Raw genomic sequence first — 23,515 nt, 5'->3', positions numbered from 1 at the left:
GCGACCAAGCGGGGGGAGGGGGGATGAGGTGTATGCATCCTTGATGTTTGCATACATTAGGTCCAAAGTTTTATTGTCTCTAGTGTGGCAGTTCACGTACTGGGTGAAGGTGGGAAGAGCAGACGACAGAGGGGCATGGTTGAAGTCACCGGAGATGAGGAGGAGGGCTTGGGGGTGCTGGCTTTGAAGATGCGAGATAACTGTGTGGATCCGATCTGAAGCTACAGCAGCGACCGCCGAGGGGGGGATGTACACAGTCACAACAATAACATGTGAAAACTCCCTCGGGAGATAGTATGGCCGCATGCTGACCGCTAACAGCTCCAAATCTCTGGTGCAGAGCATCTCCTTGACGCTGGTGTGTGCCGGGTGGCACCATCTATCGTTAACCAACACAGCGATCCCACCTCCTTTCTTCTTACCGCACTCCGTTGCTTTTCGGTCCGCTCGTACGAGTTGGAAGCCGTCCAGATTTACGTGTGAGTCCGGAGAAAGATCAGTCAGCCACGTCTCTGTGAAGCACATGAGGCTGCATTCCCTGTATTCCCTCTGCAGTCGGGTCAGCGCCGTCAACTCTTCCATAACTGAGTTGTATATTTCCCAATAACCATTTGAATAAAAGCATAAATATATTGATATTCGGGTACATTTCTTTAACATGAACAAAAATGTTATCAATTATTGGTAGAAAATCAAATAAACCCTTCACAGCTGTTTGGGTGTAAGAAATGACATGTCTGTTAGATGTTGTTGTTGTATTAACCTCATGGCAACTCTCTTGTTTTAAAAAATGTAATTGTGGCTTGTTTTCATGTATTTGTGGTTTAAATGTGTGTAAGATGGATGTGAATGTAAACAGTGAAAAATCCGTTTTCCAGAGAACAAAGATGACTTGCTCCGATAGGAGGTCCGAGAACAAAATATATTTTATAATAATGGTAAATATGGAAACCCTCACATTTGATGAACTGGAACTAGACTTTGCCTGGTAAACAATGTCAATGATTAATATACCGACCACTTGTCTTTTTGATCGATTCGTTGTCTTCTTTGTTTACCGCTTGACTTGCAGCTCATGAACACACAGTGGAATCCTCATGTAAAAAGCACACAGGTTTTATTGCATATCAATTTCATGTATAAATTCTTCATAGCATTGGAAAGATTACATTTGGTATACATCGCTATTCTACAGAATTATCATCAGTCATATCTTTTCAATGAAATTTCTCTAAAGTACATCTTCAATAATCACAAGCATCAAAAGAACTGCAATTTCAGAATTGTTCAATATTATTCTACAATCCTTTATTGTTTTTCATTATGTCTTCTCCCACAAGTCTTTACTTCCGTCTTTCAGAGCCGCCTGCCCAGACGTCTGTAAGGCCGTTCGAGAACTTGAAGTCAAACCTACTAAACCTAACCACATGTACAATAAGTGCATCTACGGATTTATTTTTTTCTTTCCTTTTTTTTTTCTCATTTTTTGATTTGATACACATTTCACAAATGGACATCATTATGACCGCTAAACACGTCATGCACAATATCTTTTTTTTTGTTTGTTTTCAATAAACATAACAGGGGAGATATACAACTCAGATCAAAACAAGCACCATCCATTTAAACCCATAGTTTTTCATTGATTTTTTTTTCTTCAGACGAATGCACCATTGTTTTTCATTCTTTAAAATACTATATAGTCAAAAAGAAACAATATGTATATTTTTACTTCTCCTGTAACAGTGGGGGAAAAAACAGCAACCATGTTCTATTATGCTGAAACATATTTCAGCGACCATCTGCCAGAATACTTTCTGAAGTTAGCAAAATGGAATACTTCAATGCCTTCGATGCCTTTGCTTCACACAGCGCGTGCTTATTACAGTAGTCCATGACATGAATTATTACATCTAGTCAACCAAAAAAACGTAGCAACCCAAGTCTTTACATTTTATAACCACATGTTGGAAAACATTATGTGTTTCCCATGAATGAGATCTCATTCAGCAGAATTATAAAAAGACTTCTGTCTATAGGAAAATGAGATGATGCAGCAGTCCTAGCATCACACTGCCACCTGCTGTCGTGAAGAAAAATTACAGTGCTTCCGTTAAAGATTTTTTTTTCTTTCTCTCCATGTTGAGCACAAGTGGCTCATCTACTGAAAGTGGAACTAGTCAGAGAGTTGATCTGTGTTCTGAGCTCTAGAGACGTACGCCTTTATCAATGAATGGCTTGGACCCACGTGATTTAAGTGCTAGTTTGACAATACAGCATCAGGCCAAGTTCTCAAAGTCCCAGTAAACGCAGGATGGGGCCAAGGCAACAATCAACAACAACACTCACCCCGACCCAGCCCTGCCTCCTGCAGCTATCTACATTTATCTACAGTAAATGACCCATGACCTCCGTGGCACAGGGCCTCCTTTTTTTTTGTAAGATCTCAGAAAGTACAGGGTATATACTCATAATCGAGCATTTGGGTTTTTTCCCGTCCAGACTCAACCAGAATTTCATGTGTTGGACGGGCTGACCAGCAGAAATATAATACTATCTGTGTCTTGGTCTACTCTCTGTTTTTTGGGGTTTCACAAGAGCTCGTCTGCCTTCTTGCATGACCAGATGTTCATGCAGATGTGACTGTGGGTGACTTTATGTAATATAGGACATGATGATGATTTTTGCGTAAGTGTTTTAGTTGGATAATCTAAATTCTAACGTCAGATTTAATATTGTGTCAACGTGTTTAATTCATGACATTCAGAGTGAAGGTCGTCTCACTCTGCTCCACCCAATGCTTCAACTAATTTGAACGAGACCACATTCAGGGTTAAAATGGTTTAACTAAAACAAGAAAAAAAAATCACTGCAGGACGTTACAATGCCAAAAAGGGTCTACGATTAACTACGGCTATCTTTGACTATAAATAAAAACAGTTAATTTTGAGGGGTTCTTTCCATTTTGGCACACTAACGCATCAAACGCAGCGGAGATTCAGAATCTCCCCCACGTGGTGATCAGCGTTCATTCCTTCAGCAACGAGAAAAGAGGGATTAAATGACTTTCCTTCATTTTCACTCCTCCAGTCATGATAAAACAACCAGAAATAAATACATACACACACTTCTGAAATCAAATACATAAGAGCGTAATAGGAGAACAAAAGAAACCAACTATGACAGCAAATGCAAGCCCCTTGGACATGTAATGATTGTCAGAGAACAAAACATTTTCTATGGGTTATTTGGCACATACCACTCTTGCTATGAACATCTAGGTTATTTTGTACATCATATGACAATATCATACAATTTTGGTCCTTCTCTAAAAAATAATTATATTAACAATTTAGCACTGTGGTGCCTACAAAGAAACAATACTGTGGTATCTAAGAGGAAAGTAAGTAAATAAAAATCGAACAAAACAAATGACAATGAAATAAACAAGCAGAGAGAGACTTCCTCTGTTTTTCTTTTTGAGTGTGATTTGAATTCATTTTCAACGTGATCAAAGTGGGTCACCAGTTAGGTGGCTGGTGTGCCCATGACAGCTCATTAAAATCACCAGTTGCTGTGCACATTTAAACATCGAACGCCATTTCCCCACGTAATCATTTGTCAATGGAGAATCAAAAGAGTCTACTGCAACTGTCATTTCCTCAAGTAACATTTAGTGTGGTGCTGTAGGTGATTCTGCACGTACAATTGAAACACGATCAGTAAATGAGTCGCCCATGATTGGTGGGGTTGGGGTGGGGGCTGGGGGAACCTGGAGACTATAGTGCACGCGCCCACTATGTTCCCGGTGAAACACCACCACCCTGTGGACATGCAGTGCTAATGCAGTGCTGATTCTGCAGTGCTTGTAGTAGCAGACTTTAGAGACTTACTAGTCGTTAAGTGTCTTTACGAGAGCTTCGAGCAGCGTCTCTGCCGGAGTGAGCCTCGTGGACTTGGGGAGGATCGGGTAAGAGGTCAGAGTTTCAATGCTGTTGAGAAGCATTCATCATGTCCTTCACATCAACAGGAGCTTCGCAGTGCTTTCTCTATGACAGAGTCTTGTGAGACCCCTCACCCAGGGCCAATCTCAACCCCCTCTCTCTTTTTCCACTCACACACACACTCAAACACTCACACACACAAAGGAACACACACATCCACACAAACGCATTTTTTCTATTTTGAATGTATATGACATTGAATTCTTCTCAGGGGCTCCACGTCTTCTCAGTCACTTGTTTCTGTCCATTTACGAAACTGAATGTTCCTCCCACTCTCACTCCCGCCGCTCCTCTCTCTCTCTCGTTCTCAGGTCTAGATGTGGTTGAGCGGGTGAAAGCTGCTGGTCTCAGACGGTCCACCTCCCATGCTCAGCCAAGCGTCCAGAGAGTTCTGGGAGGGCGCGTGCAAAGGGTTGCTCTCCGAGAGAGACAGCATCATTGCATAAGCCTACGTGAGGGAACAGATGAATGTGGTGTTAGAGTCACATCTGTCCACTTTTCCTGTGACCTGTCAGGACATTTCAGGAATCATTATCACTTACTACTTATTATGACTTGATTTGAGTGTCTGTCTGTTAGAAAACTACTGGACGGACACTGACACTTGGTGCATGTGGTGTGGGTCAGGAAAGAGCCCATTCCATTTTAGAGTTGGATCAGGCAGTAGATCCAGGAAATGTTTTCACTTTCTTCAACATTGTGAGTTAGAGCATTTTTTTTACATTTACCTTGATTTCTAATTATAATGGATCTTTACTGAAAAAAGCAGTTATGCTTTTTATTTATTATATTATATTATCCAAATGCCAAATAAATAATCCAGATTGAGTGAATTAAATGTGGTTTCATAAGAGGACCTTTTTCATTTGTTTGTAAGCAGTTTGTCAAAGTAATCACCTCGTGATGCAAAACATTGTGATGACTTTTCATTAGACTGTTTTAAATCACAGCAAAGATAAAGCAGTTAACGGAGAAGAAGTTGGAAGGTTAATTGAGAGGAAAGACAAGAGGGGGCAGGACAAGGTCAATTTAGCTGCTGCTTCAAGACCTCAAGTACATTTCTTTTATCAAGCACCTGGAAAAAGACTGTATCCCTCTTCTATCCTTTCTGGACTTACAGATTTCTGTCAAATCTTTCCTGTCCCTCCCTTTTATTTGACATCCAGAAGCTAGTCTCTTACCTGGGTTTTAGCCTGCCTGTACAATGTCTCTTTCAATGCCTCCGACTCTAGTGAAGTGTTAAATATGTCTTTAACGTCAAAGGGTTGCTCGTCGCTGGCTGCTTTACGGAGCCCATCCAGGCTCTTGGGAAAGCTGGGCAGACCCTCCAGGTCCAGGAGAGAGCCCTCCTCCTCTATACACCTGTACACCAGGGGGGGTGGATGGAGGCGATATGGATAGGTTGACAGGTGGATGGATGGATGAAGAAACAGATGGAAGGGTAAATAGAGGTAGAGGTGGGACGGATGGCGAGTTAATGCAATGGGGCGGGTGAGGAAAATGAAGGAAAGAAGTTAAGAGAAAAGGAGAGCAATTTTTAAAAAAAGGGAAAGACAGATAGAGGGAATAAATTGGGAGAAGAAGAAGAAGTAGGAGCAGAATCTGACCTAACGTCTGCTAAAAGTGAAATATTTACTTCGTGTTTTGGGCAATCCATACGGAATTACATGCCCAGTCCTTGTTTTACCTTTGGCCCTTTCAGTTCAGTGAGTATTGTTTGTGTTGTTTAAAAGAAGATGAATACCTGCGAGTGTGTTCATAGCTCATAGCCAGTGGAGCTGTCTCCGTCTCCTCCTCTTCCTCCTCCTCTTCATACACTCCTGTTGTGACGGGGGACGGCGACTCGGGCGCCTCATCGTGAGACTTCTCTGTCAGGCTTCCTTCCTCTTCCTCCTCATCATCGCCTTCCACTTCCTCCTCCTCTTCCTCCAGCCCCTGGAGCCCGAGCTTGGAGTTAGACAAACTGTGGCTTTGCGGGCGCTCTTCCTCAGCCTGGTCTGATCTACAGAGGGTCAGAGGTCACAGTGTGGAGGAAGGGTTAATAATGGTGGTAGGCGCTTCAGAAACCATTGACTTTTGACCTCCGGCAAGGAGGTTATGTTTACACCCTTGTTTGTTGGTTTGCTTGTTTGTAGTTAAAATTATGCAAACACTACTGGACGGATAACCACAAAAAACTTGACGGGTGACAGATATGGTATTGATCATGAAGATTTCATTAAATATTCTTCCGGATTCAGGAATGTTTAAAAACTTTCTTCAACATTTAACATTATTAAACCTTTCATTATTTTCTTCAGAGAACAATTCATGGATCATCAAGCCTACTTAGAGAGCTGGTTATTGTGGATCTAGTGAATTTAAATATGTTTTCATAAGGGGGCTGTTGGGCCTTGGTGGAGGGATGTGCTCTACTGAGTGCTATTCTAGCTCCTGAAGAATTAGTTTGTGGTTCCACCAAAACTCAAACACTTTGGTTTTCTTTCTGTGAAAACAGGTGGGATCTATTTTACCTGCCAGAGCCCAATGAGTGATTTCAGTTGTAAAATTCATTCTGGCAACAAGAGGCTGAAGTGCACCAAAAGGAGGAGATTTGTTATAAATAATATAGTAATGTGTCAGCAAGGTTTGTAACATAACTGCCATATCTTTCTTCTACCAAGAAATATATTTTACTCAGCAAAGGTTCTGTTGACAGACCAGAGGTGAGGTGGAATATGACAAGAAAATCCTCGAGGAAAAAGAAATAAAGAGAAATAAATAGTTTATTTAGCTTTTTAGAAGTCGATTAGAGTGTGAGTCTATTTAATCATTCAGGAGCAACTTGAGAGAAAATAAATCTGAATCCTGGCTACACCATCCAGGATTATTAAGTGATGAGAATAAAGATTTGCAGACAAACTAAAAATAGAATGTCTCTGGTTTTATCGTATTTTTTTGTAATTAATTTAGTATCATCAGTCCCCAGACCTTATTTATATAATGAAATCACTGAGGGCTCTTTTTTAGTTGTTTTACAGTGATTGAAAGTGAGAACGTCTTTGAGCTCATTCTCTGTGGTCTGTGTCCAGGTCTGCGTGGCTGCTGCCTTTTCCTGACCAGCCTTAGACATGACTCATCGTTGGCAGAGAGAGGAACATAAATAGTCTGTTGACAGCATGCACAGTTCGACCCCAGTGTCCACCCAAACAACACGGGTGCTGACAGTGTGTGCGGAGCGCTTTTCAAACGGCCCACACATGATTAATAGGTCGGCTCGTCTGGAGCGGAGCAGGAGATGGCCTGCTCCAGTCCGGTTGCTATGCGCTGCGTAATGGTGGAGCATACTTTGTGTGACTGAGGGAAGACGATGGCTGATCTGCAAACAGGCTATCAGCGCGCCGCCATTACGAGCTGCCATCTGTACATTTTCCAGCCAGCACCCCCGCTCCCCTTCCATCACCCCCAGACCACGATGTCATGGCTCATGAAATCATTTCCTCTGGGACGGCAAATTTACCCCTTCCATTTTTTGCCACACGGTGGACATTTATCAAATCAGACAGGATCACCTCTGGGACGGGGCTGCACAGGGACAGGATTGGGTCACACACAGTGGGTGGGTAAATGCAAGTAGGGGGACTTTTGAGTGGGGGGGTGGAGTTCTCCCCTTTCAATCTGGATTAAATATCACCATAATCAAATTGCAGAGTTGGTTGGCGGGGAAAAAGTCCATGCCTGTGTACAGAGAAAGAAGCATAGCTCTGACATAGGGGGCCCTGGGTTTTGTCATTTAGTCTAAACACGTCAGTTGGGTGTTTGTGTTAGCGGGCTAGGAGTACGGGTATAGCCGGTGGAAGGGGGAAGAGCTCCATCATCAGTGGATCTCCTAGATAAATGCATCAACCTCAGGCCCCCTCAAGGTGAAAAGTGCCAGCAGCCGAAGCCCCGTCCCAGACCAGGAAGCAGCTCCAACTTTTAGATTTATTCAAACCATAGAGCTCAAGCCACAGCCTGGATCCTTGTTCCAGCCCCAATTATGACCCTGATTACTGTCCAGAGGAGACAAATACCAAGAGACAGAGTTGATCAACATTGCAACGTTGGAAATATCCATGTGCATCTTAACAAACCCCCGAACTCTTTCGCTTCACAATTCCCACCCTGGGACCAGCAGTGCTACCTCTGCTTCTACAACACCCTTGGAAACGAGTCAGGCAACGTTTTCATATTTAAACTCCAGCTACCAGGGACTTTTTTTTTGACTGGCTGTGATGTTGACAAAAGGGTTTTTTAAAGTAGGAGAACAACATTGAGAAGGCGGTTAAGAGCGATTAGAGATAGTCGTCCGTGAATGTGTGTTTGCGTTCGGCGTTTGACTTCAGTCACTCAGAGGGAGAATAAACAGTGGGCCGTCTGGAGGGAGGACAGAAAGCATAACACTTAGGCTGAATTACAGATATTAAAATGTCAGGCCAGTTTGTTGTGGATGAGACTCAATATTGATCCCAGATGGCAGAGGGGCTAAATTGCCACTGGGTCTGCTGGCCGTAATGCGTGTTGACAAGAGGGAGGAGGGGGTTGATGGAGGAAGAGGCAGACAGAAAGTGAGACGACCAGAAAGGAATTCACATCCTGAATGAGAGAAAAATGAAGAGTGTGTAGAGTGAAGGAACGAGGGCAAACCACTGAGTGAAAGAGGAAAAACACGTTCATCCTCCTTTTCTTTCACGATGTCTTCTTCGAAAGTATTTGAGGACTAAAAGCAGGAGATTGAGCTTTTCATCAACTGTTTCGGTTTAAAATCATAATTTTACGAGAAAGTTCTTGTTTTTAGAGTGAAAGAAAAAAAAACACAAGATGACCACTCCTTCCAGCTTTTGGTGAGCAGAATTATTTATCAACTACAGTCAGCCTCTTGATTCAGATTCACATGATTTTTGTTAAATGCACTCTTCCCTGACCCATGTCACCACCAAGTTTCATAGAAATCTGTTCTGCCGTTTATGTGTATTCTTGCTTACATATAAACAAACAAACAAACAAACAAACAAACAAACCAAACAACACACAAAAGGACAGGAGTTTGTTTAAATGGAAAGATGCTAATATTTGCTCTGCTAAAAAAAATCTAAATGCAAACAAAATCAACATATTTATTTTCATGTTGTTGTAGTACACCTATGCACTGAAGGAAAATAGGAAAATATTCAAGGCTGCAGGAGAAGGTCAATTGTTGATGATTGCAGAACAGATGCAAAATTAAATAAAAAATTTGCTTTAAAAAAGTTTCAGTCTCATTTGCAATGAATTAACTGTATTTTAATGTATCAACTTACCAACTATAACTACTGTTGGTTTATTTGTATGTTTTATGAAACAGGGACATAGATGATGATGATGATTCTGACTCCTGCCATGTATCTTCAATCCACTAGAGGGCGCTGTGCACTAAGCACTAACATTCTGAGGAGAGGGAAGGGGCTGCAGACCTGTGAGCACAGCTGTTGTAAACACTGTGTTTTCCTGCATATCCCCATATGTTTAGACCAAATGTCCCGATAGAATGTGATGGAAGACAAAGTGGGGTAATGTAACTGTTGTTACTTCTTGGAGTTTTGCACTGAGGCTAAATTTAGGACGAGGATTGGGTAAGAATTCGAGCTTGGCTTTAAGAGTAGATGGGGTATGATCCTGGATCAAATGTAAATCACTGAAGGGCTTGGCAGAAATCTTAACACTAATATGGTTTGTGCGAGCGTGTTTCTTGTTTGTTACCTCTTATCCATGGAGCTGGAGGCCTGGTTCATCTCACTGTTGGAAATAAAGTTGCGGATTTCTGAGAAGTACGAGTCCTCCTTCTCGTCTAAAAGTGCATGATTGTCTGGCTCGGAGTTTGGCGAGGAGATCGTGGTTCCTAGGTTGGACAGCATCCCGGACTGTTGGCTCACTGTCGCAGACACACACACACACACACACACACACACACGCACACACACACACACACAAACACACACACAGGGACATGCACATCAGACACACATCCAAACACAGAGGAATGATTAGTTTGATGATCATCAGACAAACATAATAGATGAGTATGAGGGAAATGCAAAACATCATGCGGGTTATTATTATGAACATTATTCACATTGTGATAATAAATCAAAAAAGCTGAGATGTGCATTTTCCCCTCTTTTGGTTAAAGAAACAGTTTCTGGAATCTTGTATGTAAAATAAACTGTGGCTTAGGACAAAAGACAGAAGGAAGACCTTTGTTTATTTTTGTACATGCATCTTCTCTAATTCCAGGAAATATGAAGGAGAATACCACAGTTACACATTGTACCACAGTTAATTGAGAACATGCACTGAGGTATGTGTGTTTGAGACAAACAGAGGCTTGAATTTAAGTATTTAGATATTTCTCTGTTCATCCTAACACTAAACTCATAAGGGACATTATCACGGAAGGACTGTGAGACTGCATTGATTCCTCAACAATAGATTTGATGTTTACTTCTGTCCCGTTAACTTCCCCCCCGGTTGTCTCGCTCATAAGACAGCACCGGCCCTTCCCTCTCATACAGTCTGAGCTGATCAGGGTTTACTGCCGGCACCCTGCTAAATATTCAGGCCAGTCCCACACAGGAGATGCCCAGTTTAACCACAGTCTTCCACTGTTGGCCAATGTGCAGTCAAACTCAAACCTTGCTTTAGACCTCGTATTTAGGTAACATTTATAGGTTTAGAAAAATATTTTCCCTTCATTTTGTTTTTAAAACTTTTCCCTTTCTTACAGATTTTATAACATTGGTCTTGGATGTATCTCAGTGGTATTTAAGGCACTGTGTAATTTACAAAATATAAGAATATCCATGTTTATGTTGAAGTTAAGGAGCCTACCGGAGCCAGGCAGTTTTTTCTCAGTCTATATCTTTGCAGTATACATCGAGTAATTCTAGCAGATGCTGTTGTTTACTTCAATATGACTCAGAATTAAGTATCTGTTTTCAGCTTCTAATTCAGGCCATATCAGGAAACATCTGGTCACTCTGCCAAGAGTACTTGTCTCCTATTAACAAAGTCACGTCAAACAAAAGAATTCGTTGGTATTTGATAAAGTCATTTAGTACATTGGTGCTGTCACACAGCGTTTTACAGCTTCGCTGTGAATGAGCTGCACATGTGCTCAAGCCTGTTTCATTCAGGTGTCATTTTGACTTTAGAAATGTAACATGGTTGTCAAGCACAAATCCCTTGGATGTAAGTGCTCAAACAAGCAATCACTCAGTAGACAAAAACTTTCTCTTTCCAACCCTCCGCGGGGGCATACTCCCATGACGGATGTGAAAAAAGGCTGTTTTTGGCAACGATGTGGGAAAAAGGAGTGTGAATTCTTTAATTAAGCGGTTTTCCCTCTTTAAATCATCCACAACACCAACTGAGGTGTAGATTTAAAATTTCCAAATGAGTAATGCAAACCATTTATTATTCAGTCCAATAACGCAACACAAAGTACTAATTCTTGTTTCATAACTGCATTTTGCAGTTCTCCAAGTCTCACTTTACTCTGAGTCAACTGAGTCATAGATGTTGCAAACTGACCAGGAATGTTCTCGTGCTCGTGCTTCTTGAGATGGCGGTCGAGGTTGGTTTGCTGACCAAAGCAGCGGTTGCACAAGTGACACTTGAAGGGTTTCTCCTTGTTGTGGATGTTGCGAACGTGGCGTTGAAGATTGGACGAGATGCTGAATGAGCGGTCACAGTATTTACACCTGCCAAAGGAGAGCAGACGAATAATGAATGTGGTTGTAGAGAGAAGCGGAGTGGCACAGAGAGCAAGGACCAAAGCAAATAGAAGGGTTAGTGGTGATTTTATTATCTGGAGGTGAGCAACTAACACCTTGAGGCTCAGTTTTAAATGTGTTTCGAAGAAAGAGCAAACTGGTTTTAGACATTTAGAGGAAAACAACTTGGAAAATCTTTGAGTAGCTGGAATGATAGGAATACTAAATAAAAACACTAAAAATCGAATGATTTCGACTACAACGTGTTTTTTTAGAATAAAGTTAAATTTTTTAATGTCTTCATTTTTTTCCTCAACAGATGCACTGACTTTATCTTTCAACTCAAATCATCAATAACAATTTACCATCTAATCGTGGTGCTCTTTTATCCCCAAAAGGGAATATTTATGCTTCAACTCCCATTTATTGCAGGAGTATCTTAAATGAGCATCTTACACCACTGAGTCAGTTGTACATTATGACTTAATGAATGTAACTGTTTTTTTAGTAAAGAGTAAAGAAAATATACTGTTGGATTTAACACTTCTGAGCCACTTAATAAAGCTTGTATAGGAATCCAACACCAGTTTCGCAGATTACAGAGGCACATCCCTAACTCCCATAATTGAGACAAACTCATGCATATTTTTGAAATTTAAACTGAGAACAACACACGGAAGTGTGGAGAAAACACTAAGACAAGTATAAATAGGGAAATACATCAAGCAAAGAGACTTTCATAAAGATTAAAAAACAAGACTGAACTAGAATAGAATAGATGATGCAAACTGTGATTTGTGAATATAGGCGATACAAATCAAATTGTGAATGATTGATAGAAAGACTGATTGAGAAAATAGAATAGAATCAAATACCTGTAGGGTTGTTCCCCTGTGTGTGTCCGCAAGTGTCTGGTGAGGTTTGCTGAACGAGGGAAGATTTTCCCACAGTACCTGGAGCAGAGAGAGGACGGATGTTAATCAGTCAATAACTCACAAGTCCCACAGTTAATTCTGTTTCAAGATATTGTCTTCTGTGACATGTTTACTTCTTTTGTATTAGATCAAGGTGTTATTAAGATAGACTATAGACAATTCCCAACTATATGTCTTCATTTGAATTCATATTTAATTAATTTAAAATAAAACAACTATTAAATTTCTCATCTTAAATTTTTTACAATTGCGATTTATCAAATGTTTGGCTTTGAAACAGTCTTTGAGGAAGGTGGAGCACTGCAGCTGTGTGCCCTCTGTTGAGCGGCCCGCCAGCGGCACTGACCTGCAGGCGTAGCGCTCCTTGCCCTTGCGCAGGATGGCCTCTGAGAGGGAGGGTGGTGGTGAGCGGAAGTTGAACAGTGGATGAGCTGAGTGTTGCAGTGAATTGGGTGCATCAAGCTTTAGAGCGCCAAAGCTCTCCAGCTTCTCTGTCATGGTCTCCATGGCTGACATCTGCGGGCAAGGAAAATGTGGAGAAAAAGGTAAGATTTAAAACTTTTATACCTAAATAGACTGAAGGGTGTGTGTGTGTGTGTGTGTTTGTGTGTGTGTGTGTGTGTGTGTGTGTGTGTGTGTGTGTGTGTGTGTGCATGTGTGTGCGTGTGTCTGTGTGTTTCGAAGCACACAAAAAAACATTGAAAACAAAGACACAATGTCAGAAATAAAAACAGGGAGCGAGGGAAAGAGACAGAGAACGGAAGCAGTGAGGAAGCAGTATATCAGAGGTTAGCCTTGTTGTTTGTTCTAAAGGCAAGTCACCTCCATGACCTGTAACACATTCACAACTGCTCAAGTACCATTTCTCCAGTGCGCCTCCTCCACACACCCTCACCTCCAGCCTCAACCAGGGCTTTGTTCTCCAGCTCCTACTTTCTCCTACCAAAGCTACTGTGGCAGACTGGCAAACTGGTTAAATGAGGCATTCAAGGGCCCCACGATTGGACCCTTACAATATGGTTTGAGATACCCCCAACCGATAGCCGCTTCCCCTCCCCTAGAAGCTTGCGAACAAAGGGGGCCAGTTATGTAGAAGTTTATTTGCCAAAAACAGCTTACATCCTTCCTTTTTTAGTGAATACGGGACGGGAGAGACAGGGACAGACACTCTGTCTCGACGTGTTTATTCGCAGTCTGAGAACGGGTGGAGCGACGTGATTCCATCATGAGACTGAATTAGAGGTGGCATTGTGTTTGGATCACAGGGGGAATCACAGCTGAGACACTCCGATATAAGAGCTCTTTACTCGTGGGCCTGTGGAAACGTTTCATTACAGCAATATCGATCAGTTATGAGTATTGATTTAAGAACACTGATAATGTTTATGTATTAAATAACTGACATAGAGTAGATCATGTGGCTGGATATCCTCTCCTTTGTATCACATTACAATCTCTCAGAGACGACCAAAGTCACAGGTATTTTTTTCTAGAAATAAGTAACTAACAGTAACTAAATAACTTCAGTTCTGAATCCATCCATCCAATGAAGAACAGAGTGTTAAAGAAGATTGGGAGCAGGGATGATTGATGCACTCCAAGCACGGTTTTCTTACACATCTCATTCGTAGAGGCATAACCACACACTTATATGTAAATGTCCTATATGTTAATGCATAGTCATGTGTAAATGTATCTGTCTGTATGTGCACCAAATGTGTGCACAGTAACAGTTGACTGAGGACACAGATTTCCAGGTCAGATTAAACCGCTTCCCCAACGAGAGCCCCCCATTCTCCTGGACACAAACACAGGATGTCCTTGATGGACACGGTGCTATTATCTAGCCAGCCAGCCAGCCACAGAGAAAAAAAACTTGGAGGGGATTGAGTTATTAGTTGGCCTGTGGGCTCTCAGCGCATGACACAATGCCACAACTAAGATTAGCATGGCCAAGAGAGGTACAAATCAAACTGTTATTATTCTTTCTTTTATTAATACTATCATTCCTTGCAATCAAGATTTGCAGAGGCAGGGGAGGGCCCAGGGACAGTCGAACAATGTGACTGATTATCAAAGGGGCTGCGATAACAGACTGTGTCTTCTGAAAAAGGTAGAAGTGACGAGGTACACAGGCGCCATTTGGTAAACAAAGGAAGAAATCATACAGAACCCTTGAGAAAATAACATCAACACTGTGGAATGATGGTGCACAGGGCCCTATCAATTCAGGTTGCAGCGGCGTGGGAGGCAGGAGTGAAGTATTTTCACATAATACATGGTATGAACATAATAGTTGATAGCATCTGGGAGGAATAGGCCTATATATGTAATACCTGGAGTCAATTCCACTGTTTGGTATTCCCTTGATGTAGTTTTTGTTCAAAGTGCATGTACCACTTACTATTTCTAACTAAGATTACGGCAAGCGCCTTCCTAGATTTGCAATGTGTGTATGTGTGTGGGTGTGTTGTAATATTACCTGTGGGTGGAAGAGTGGCGGTGAGGGCCTGAGGAACTTCTCCTTCAAAGCTCCAACGGGGTCAAGTAGCTTCCTCTTTTCCACCCTGCTGGACCAACAACAAGGCAGGGGGGTTACGTACCTAGGTCAGGTTCAATCACACACTAACCATCAACCTCTACCATCTTCAATGTGTGTACATAAAAGGCTTGATGTGGCAACAGTAGTTTCTGGTCAAATCGGGGCTGAAATACCTGTATATGGGGTCCATGAAGAATGCGGAGGGCTTGGCGTAGTGCAGGGGTGGTGGCTGATGTTGCTGGGCCTGGTGCTGCTGGTGCTGGGAGATGGCGGATTGGTGCAATGACTGGGAGTGGGGGAACCCAGCTGGTGTTTCATCCTTGATGGACATCCCCTTTAGGACTCCATACATGTGGTTCTTTCGATTGTGTGGCTCAGCTGCCACGCCATTATGACCACCTCGGTTCCGGCTGCCAATGCTGAGGTCCAATGGCTGTTCTTCACCGCCGGGTAACGCTAAAGGTCCACTACTGCTCCCAGTGCTACTGTTGGGGTGTGAGGGGTTTGTCGGGCTGGGATGAGATAACTTGGTCTCCTTGGGTTTTGTGGTGAGATCGAATGGTGACTCCACTGTGGGAGCAGGAGCGCTTGGGGCACCAGAAACTATCTTATGAAGCTGCTCTCGAGGTGACTTGGGCTCCGCCTTGAAGAACATACTAGGGTTGAGGACACCTCGATCAGCGCTGAAGGGATAGAGGGAGTTGTGAAAGTTGGGCAGGAACTGGAAGGGAAACATGGAATGGTAAGGCAATGGACCCATCTTCTTCTCCTGATGAAGACCAATCAAACCTGGACCAAAATATTTCTCCGCAATAGAAGCAATGGCTTTGATGGAATCTGTGGTGGCTGCATTGGCATGCGTGGTATTGGGTAGGAGGGCTTGCTCATCAGGTGGAGGGAAGAAGGAGTGATGGGACGATACAGAGGAGAGAAATGGGCGATCAAGCCCGAGATTCCCCGAACTAGACATGGCTGATATCAACGCACTGTTCGTGTCTTCTGACTGGTGGCCTTCTTGACTTGACATGGCCCCAGATGGCTTCCTTCTTTTGCCACTTCGCTCGCGTTCACTCTCGCCGTCGCTCTCCAGGTCAGAACCATCACCTGAAGCAGTACCAGTGGTGGTGTCCAAATCTGTCCCACTTGTGGTATTAACGTCTTCAAGATCACTTCCGTCCGACATGTCGGCCATCTTAGATTTTGACTTTGCTTCTCCACTAGAGGACAAATCCAGTTTGTTCTCTTTCTCTTTGTCTTCCATCTGACTCAAACTGTTGCCTCCATTGCTGTTAGTCGAGCTAACCAGGGACAGTGGAGGTAAATGTAGGGGACTCCGAGGAAGCTTCACCTCCTGACTGCTGCTGCCCAGTGGGTTCTTTATCAACGGACTAGCCGGCAATAAAGGTGGTCGGGGATACAGTGAATGTGGGAAGATACCTGGGAAACCATGGGTAAGGGATGGGAAGCCATGGGGTCCTGGGGAGAAGGGCAAGCCAGCATGGGGGTGAGGTCGGGAGGGAAAGTAGTCAGTGAATCCTAACCCTGACTGGTTAAGAGCTGAAAGGTGGTGATGATGGGACTTGGCCTTAGCCATGATGGGGCTGGAGCTCATGGGGATGCCAGGGTTGAACATCCCTCCAGGAGAGCCATAATGATTTTTGCCCTCACAGAAGCGACGGTGCTTGTTGAGGGAGGAGGTAGTGCTGAACAACTGCCCACAGTCCTTACACTTGATCTGGGTGCGGCAGTCGGCATGCATGCGCTTGTGGCGGCAGAGGTTAGAGAACTGGGTGTAGGATTTGTGGCACACTTCGCCTGGGGGAGCAAAAAGACACAGCCCATCAGGGCCTGGTTAAACCCATTTTAACACTGTCTCTAACTCTGAATACCAAATCATTTTCAACATACATCTGAATGGAAACTGATGAAATAGTCCTAAAAAAGGAAGGGAGCTGCTGTGGATGAAAGCAACCAGTCATTCTGCAAATGGAAACAGCTAAATCATTGCCGAATTACTGTACCTGCATTTTGATGTATTTAATGCCAAATAATTACTGAACTAATTCAGACAGAATTACGATACATATGTTTTCAATTTAATTTACTTGAAAGGTAGAAAAAAAAGGTCTATGAATGAAAATGAAAAAAATCATATATAAACATTGTATTTGCTTATTTTTCATTAGTGTAAAAAAGTCCAAACCGATCTAAACTATATGTCAGAAAGCCTTCTGTGGAAAAGGAGCTTAAGTGAATGGGTCAAATTATTTACAGTGTAATCAAATTAATAGCAACGAAGACATGATCTCTGGACATAACTGAGTTCTTAGTTCAGAAAATGTAAGCAGAATTATAAATTGCTGCACGTGGAGAAGAAATACACAATAATTTATGATGGAGAGATTGAGGAGGTAGAAAAAAAAAGAGACATAAAATAGATGTAGTGATAAGGATGAGGCCATCATGAACTCCCTGTGCTCTCACTTACAGATAAAGGGTTTGACACTGCTGTGGATGTGCTTATGCTGCTTGAGGCCTGACGAGGTGGCGAAGGTCTTGCCGCACTCGGGACACGTGTGAGCGCGTGCGCCCACGTGCTGGGAGCGGATGTGGCGCTGGAGGTTGCTGGGATCTGTGAACACCTGAAGTTTGAAAGAAAAAAATGCAATGCACGCCATAATTAACAATCAAAAACATAAATACATTTGTATTTTCTCCCTGCTATTATATATTAGATGTTGACATTGTTATTTGTACTTATTGCTTTAGCATCCACATAAATTTGCTAAAATCAATATCTAGTAAAGCTATGTACCAAGGCTAAAATATACAAGACCATGAGAATTTCTGAAGACGTTGAAGCCTGTGTGTCCTGTGTACAACTTACGTGCCGGGTATGCTGTACCTTATCACAGTTTTCACACTCAAAGCGCTTGCCACTGTCATGTGACATCTGGTGACGGATGAGGTTGGACTTCCAGTTAAAGGCTTTTGGACACTGGTCACACTTGTATTCCCTCTCTTCTGTGTGGACTATCATGTGTTGGCCCAGACTTGATGAAGAGAGCACACATTGATCAGTGAGCAGGTTAAGTGTGTGTTGGCTATTTGTTTTTTTAGAAAGTGTTATCATTGTGTGTCTGTGTACCTGTACTCATTTGGGAAGATCTTCTCACAGTCTTTACACTCGTGGACTGGCTCGTCGCTGTCCTCACGCTCCTGTTTGAAGTCCTCTCTCAGTGAGTCAAAGAGGGAGCCTGCGCTGGTGCACGAATACTTCTGGTGCCGCCGTAGCTCGAGCGTTGAGGAGAACAGCTCATCACAGTCTTCACAGCGGTACATCTGCTCGTCTACCAACACACAGACACACACAGACATGTTGAGCCATCACACAATTCAAGTCTTTATCATCTTAGCTGTGTGAAAAGAGGTTTGACATGAATCAGCGGTTTAAATATTGTAGTTTGACACTGACAGAAAAAGTTTTTAAAGGTGCTAAATTATTGTTTATTATGTTTATTATGTTAAAATCCACATAATAATAAAGAACATATCTCAAAACTTCAAGTATCATTCTACATTAGAATTTTGAGGGTAACCAGATTTCTAAAAGGACAAAATATTGTTTTACTATGAGGTTGTCAACAACTAAGGGCAGTTGTGTCCAATGACTTTTAATGAATGCAAACAAAAGTAGAAGAGCATTTACAACCCAACAGTCCATTTGTTTAATCACGTTTAAATTCATAAGATCCATATTTATTACGCAAACTTGCATTTAAAGAAAGTTAAAAAAAATTTGAATTCCTAATTCCGGTCCGAACCAAAATTATATGGGTTCTTCCTTTGGTCATACCCGAGCTCTCCTGAAAATTCCATGAAAATTGGTTGAGTAGTTCTCCCTGGTGAAGGCAACAGCTATATTTTATGGAAGTCAAGACAATAGTGACTTTGCTGCACAAAGAAACGATCGAGTGCTTATTTACATTCTTTAGGTTGCATCCTCCTGAAGAAGCCGAGCCAAGAAACCAACTGTTATAACTGCAATATAAAAAGTGTCAATAGTCACTTCACAAGAACAATAGTCTATCTCTGTGTTAGTTACAGCTAAATAGACTCCCCATTCAAGCAACAATCCTGTAATTGACATTCACATAAAATGGAAATCAATTAGCAGTGAAACGTAGCCTTCATTAACACAGCTAATTGCTTGTTAAAGCAAGTGTTTGCTTTCAGACTGCTGGTGTAATAGCACACAGGGGAAACAAGAGGGGCCGGTCTTCCCCTTCCATGTTGATAACCTTTACAATACTTCTCACCATCAAGGTCAAACGCATAAAACTCGGGCCAAGTTTTTCAATAGCAAGTTCCTGAGTCAGACGCCAAGTTCAACAGATCAGGGAAAAGCCCAGTGGAGAGTCTTTGTGCGGGGACACAAGTGTGTGTGTGTGTGTGTGTGTGTGTATGTGTGTGTGTGTGTGTGTGTGTGTGTGTGTGTGTGTGTCTGTTTGTGTGCATGTATTTATGTGAGCATTTTCCGAAAAGAATGAGCCACAAGGAACAGAGGTAAGCAGGGGCACAGTGGCGCCAACCCCATGGTGATTTCGGCACCACCCTGCCATGTACCCTCTTTGCCATGACCTAAGCAGCCAAAGTCTGAGTTGAACCCCTGTAGGTGTCCAAACACACCACACACACCCATCCATCACTTCAAGCTGCACTAAATGGGTTTATCCTAAACGACTTGCGGTGCATTGCTCACCTGTTTTCTACTCCATGTGGCCGTTTATCCAGCTGGAACTTCTTGGACACATTAAAAGGGCATTAGTGGAGCGACATCAATGTTTTTTTAACCTTGGGGAGAAGGATTAATGACCTCTCGGTCAATGGCCCATTACCCTGAGCTCAAATGCTAAACTAACTCTGACACCAGTGTGCACAAATTTCGTGAAAGTACAACTCCTCTTGCAACAGGAGCCGTTGGGAAACCTTCAGGTGCATATGGATCCTCAGGTGTGTGTGTGTTTCACCGAGGATACACACAAATGAAGAGGCTTTGCGTGTGTGCATCGGCGTGCCTGCGTTGTTTCAGTTCGTCTGGTCTGGGCTCTTTGGTTGGGTTGGAATGGGGTGGGTGAGTGTGTAGGGGGGTTATAAAGGGGAGACTAATAGCTCTCTGGGAGACGAAGGGAAGCACAATTATGTGCAGTTTAGCAGCTAATCTGGGAGCATGGGTGAGGTCTCGGGGGACTCCTCAAGTCCTCTACTTCAAATTCCTTCTCTGATATGCCAGACACAGAGAGCAGGGCTGCACTGCCAAGCTCCCACTCAGCCCCGCTACACTAGCTTCCCTCTCTCTCTCTCTCTCACACACTAACACAAATACATGGAGCCAAGCACACAATACAGACACTTTGATCACTGCGGTGAGTGGACAGCTGTCTCTCTCTCTCTCTCTCTCTCTCTCTCTGTTTGCTTGTCTCACTCCATCACAAACATCTTCAATCGGCAGATGAATTATAATGCTCGTCTTGTTTCCCGCTGCCCGCCTTCATCCATCTCTCGCACAAACACACAACGCCAAATACTTTGGCTGTGACACGCAAGCACAGATTCTGGCAGGTGGAGTGTCTCTCTTTTCTCCTTCTGCCTCCCTCTTGCATGCACACACGCAGAGGAAATGAACAAATCATTTACAAGTCTGCTCCGCCTTTGACACACTCCTACAACACGCCAATCTGGTTCTCGTCCATAGGCTTGAGCTCCCCAGTTTGAGATCAGTGCATCCACAGTGCATCGTGCAGGGAGGGGGGCCGTGGGAGGAGGACTATAGTGAACTGCACAACATCTCACGCACATCTTGTTCTCCCTCCATCCTTTTTTATGACCAATGACGAGTCAGAGTAATCCGATTATTTTAGTTTTTCATTCGTGGATCCAGAAACACAACAGACCAGCGTTTACCTGACAACAGCCCTTCAGCACAATAAGTCCAAGATGTTTTCGGGGATACAGCGGAACTAGGGCCCTTTTACGCTTAAGTGAACATTGAAAGAAAAGTCCAGGTCGACATTGAACAGCTGTCCAAGTCAGATGATGAGATAAAATATTGGACATATTCAGTCTGACGTGCAGAGACACGGTTGAAAGGTAGCTGCAGTGAGTCAGGTTACCCACTCAGAGGGTGGGGGGGAGAGCACCTACAAATGTGGTGGCCTTTGAAATGTGAGACTCTCAGCAGACAGCAGAGCACCTCACACGATCGTGCAGATTTTTTAGTGTTCATATAACCGCAGAGCAAAGATCAAATAATAAATGCACAAATATATTGTCTCAACATCTAATTTGATTTACAAAAATCCAAAATACCAAATTCTTTAACACGAATCAAACGTGAAACATTGGCTTAAAGCGAGTGCATCAATATTTCATAAAATGTAATTGTCAGGTTTAAACAACATATTTTATATTATTCAACATTTGAACTATTCTTGAGCATATATGTTGCTTGTGATAGGCCAGTCACTTAAAGCATAATATTATTAAAAAGCATAGTCTAACCTTATTTCATCTGTTTATTTGATAAGTGACTTTAATAATTTATTTTATGTTTCTGTGTGTAAGAGCAAATGGCCAATTCCCAAGGGCACCAAATCACTAAATGCAAGAATGTGACAAAGAATAAAGATGAAATATCAGTAAAAACCTTGAAAAAAATAGACTGTGAATTTTAATTTGGCCTAAAAATATTTAATTTATTGTGCTTTGGTAGAGGTAAAACAATTCCAAACAGCTTAAAGTTCCTGATATGTTTTGAAGAACACTGTTCTGAATATTGTCTGATCTTCTCGTTAAGAGAAAAAGCTTCAACCTGCTCAGGATGGAACATGACATGTGCCAATTTATTTTCCACTAGCCACCTCCCAGCTTTGTGAGCGCACAGTTCAGACCACAGCCTCCATTATTATTGGCAGGTCCATTTTAAATGACTGGTCCACACGCGGCCTTCAGCCTCAGGCCTTAGAGGGTATTTAATTCCTCTCTGGAAATTCATGATTTGAATAATTCACATTTCTTGGCGGAGAATAAGAAAGAGGAAATTCTTGAAAGGGGAGATGGTGTCTTTTTTTTGTGTCCCTCCTCTCATCACATGTAGCGGACTCTGGAGTGTGTTGACCGCTTAGAGCAGCACAGGATGCAGGTTGGAGTTTGTTTAAAATGTGCGCTAATGACGCGCATTAATCTTACCTTGTAGGTTGGGTGCCATGGATCCCTCGGGGAAAATACCGTCCTTCATATACACTAAAAGCTCCTCCCCTGCGTCAATGTCCCGCACCGCTTTATAATAAATCTGAGAGAGAAAGAGAGAGAGAGAGAGAGAGAGAGAGAGAGAGAGAGAGATTTTAACTTAAGGTCAACATGGATTTAATAAGTCTGAACCTTCACATTTACTATCGCAGTTAAAGGAAGGACCTTATGTTGAAATTGATCATATTAGCATATTCATATGTTGTTACTAAAATAAAAAAAACATAATACATGTCTTAATCTAAACTATATTATCCAGACTCTATAGAGGACCATTTATCATCTGAAATATTCACACTTTTACTATTTATTTGTCAAAATTAAAAGGCTGTCAGATATTAATTTGAATAAAAACACCCAATAATTAATTTCACATTCACTCACACTTTATAGAAAATAAACAAAACGAATATAGAGTGTTCACCCGTTATAGGTCAATAAAAAGGAGGAATATATTCGGTTCTGTGTTCACAACAATAAGACGTTGATTAAAAGAAAAGTGAAAAAAATACAAATAAAAAAGGAGGTTGTCTACAGTCTACAGTCTGAACGAAAATGAAAATAAACATCGAACGCTTCTTCTGTGTTTTTTTTAATTTCCATCTGCAGATAACCGGAAAATGTCGGGTCTTATCGGCACAAAACATCCCCTTTAACTCAGCTTGTTTTACCCGTGCGATCCAACATAAAATATGTCATTATTCACAGATTTTAAGGTTTATTTTTCCACTATAATAAAGACGAGGTAAACTGAGCTAACAACAACATAATTTATGACAAAATCCGAGGCCATTCATTTCCCAAGGCCTCATGTCTCTACTCATCATCTAGAAAAACCCGTGAAGCAAACTACGCTCATACATAAAAAATAGACGTCAAATAAAAATGCACCAAATCAAATAACTTAAGAAAACAATTATTCGATTGAAACATAAAACAGCATCGCAATAAAACACA

The 23,515-nt window shown here is 42.2% G+C and overlaps 1 protein-coding gene across 1 annotated transcript; it reads right to left on the bottom strand.

The window, feature by feature from the left end:
- Positions 1-4,317: 4,317 nt before the first annotated feature.
- Positions 4,318-22,562, bottom strand: prdm16 (PR domain containing 16). The gene is made up of 13 exons (XM_061075137.1): positions 22,499-22,562; positions 18,399-18,600; positions 18,156-18,303; positions 17,739-17,892; positions 15,424-17,065; positions 15,191-15,278; positions 13,055-13,224; positions 12,649-12,726; positions 11,592-11,761; positions 9,762-9,933; positions 5,749-6,006; positions 5,186-5,366; positions 4,318-4,452 (listed from the first exon to the last, which is right to left on the bottom strand). Exons 1-13 carry the CDS (start codon positions 22,545-22,547, stop codon positions 4,318-4,320), a joined length of 3,447 nt encoding a protein of 1,148 aa, XP_060931120.1. The 5' UTR covers positions 22,548-22,562.
- Positions 22,563-23,515: the final 953 nt, after the last annotated feature.

Source organism: Limanda limanda, chromosome 7 (assembly GCF_963576545.1).
Source record: "Limanda limanda chromosome 7, fLimLim1.1, whole genome shotgun sequence".
NCBI lineage: Eukaryota > Metazoa > Chordata > Actinopteri > Pleuronectiformes > Pleuronectidae > Limanda > Limanda limanda.
The sequence above is the reverse complement of the archived record's forward strand: the minus strand, read 5'-3'. Positions and strand labels throughout refer to the sequence as shown.

Excerpts from the sequence above, each read along its gene's own strand:
- prdm16 (XM_061075137.1), bottom strand. The coding sequence starts at position 22,547 with ATGAAGGACGGTATTTTCCCCGAGGGATCCATGGCACCCAACCTACAA. Across the intron at positions 17,893-18,155 it reads AGTGTGAAAACTGTGATAAG|GTGTTCACAGATCCCAGCAA; the intron begins GTACAGCATACC and ends TTCAAACTTCAG. Across the intron at positions 17,066-17,738 it reads CAGTGTCAAACCCTTTATCT|GCGAAGTGTGCCACAAATCC; the intron begins GTAAGTGAGAGC and ends TTGCTCCCCCAG.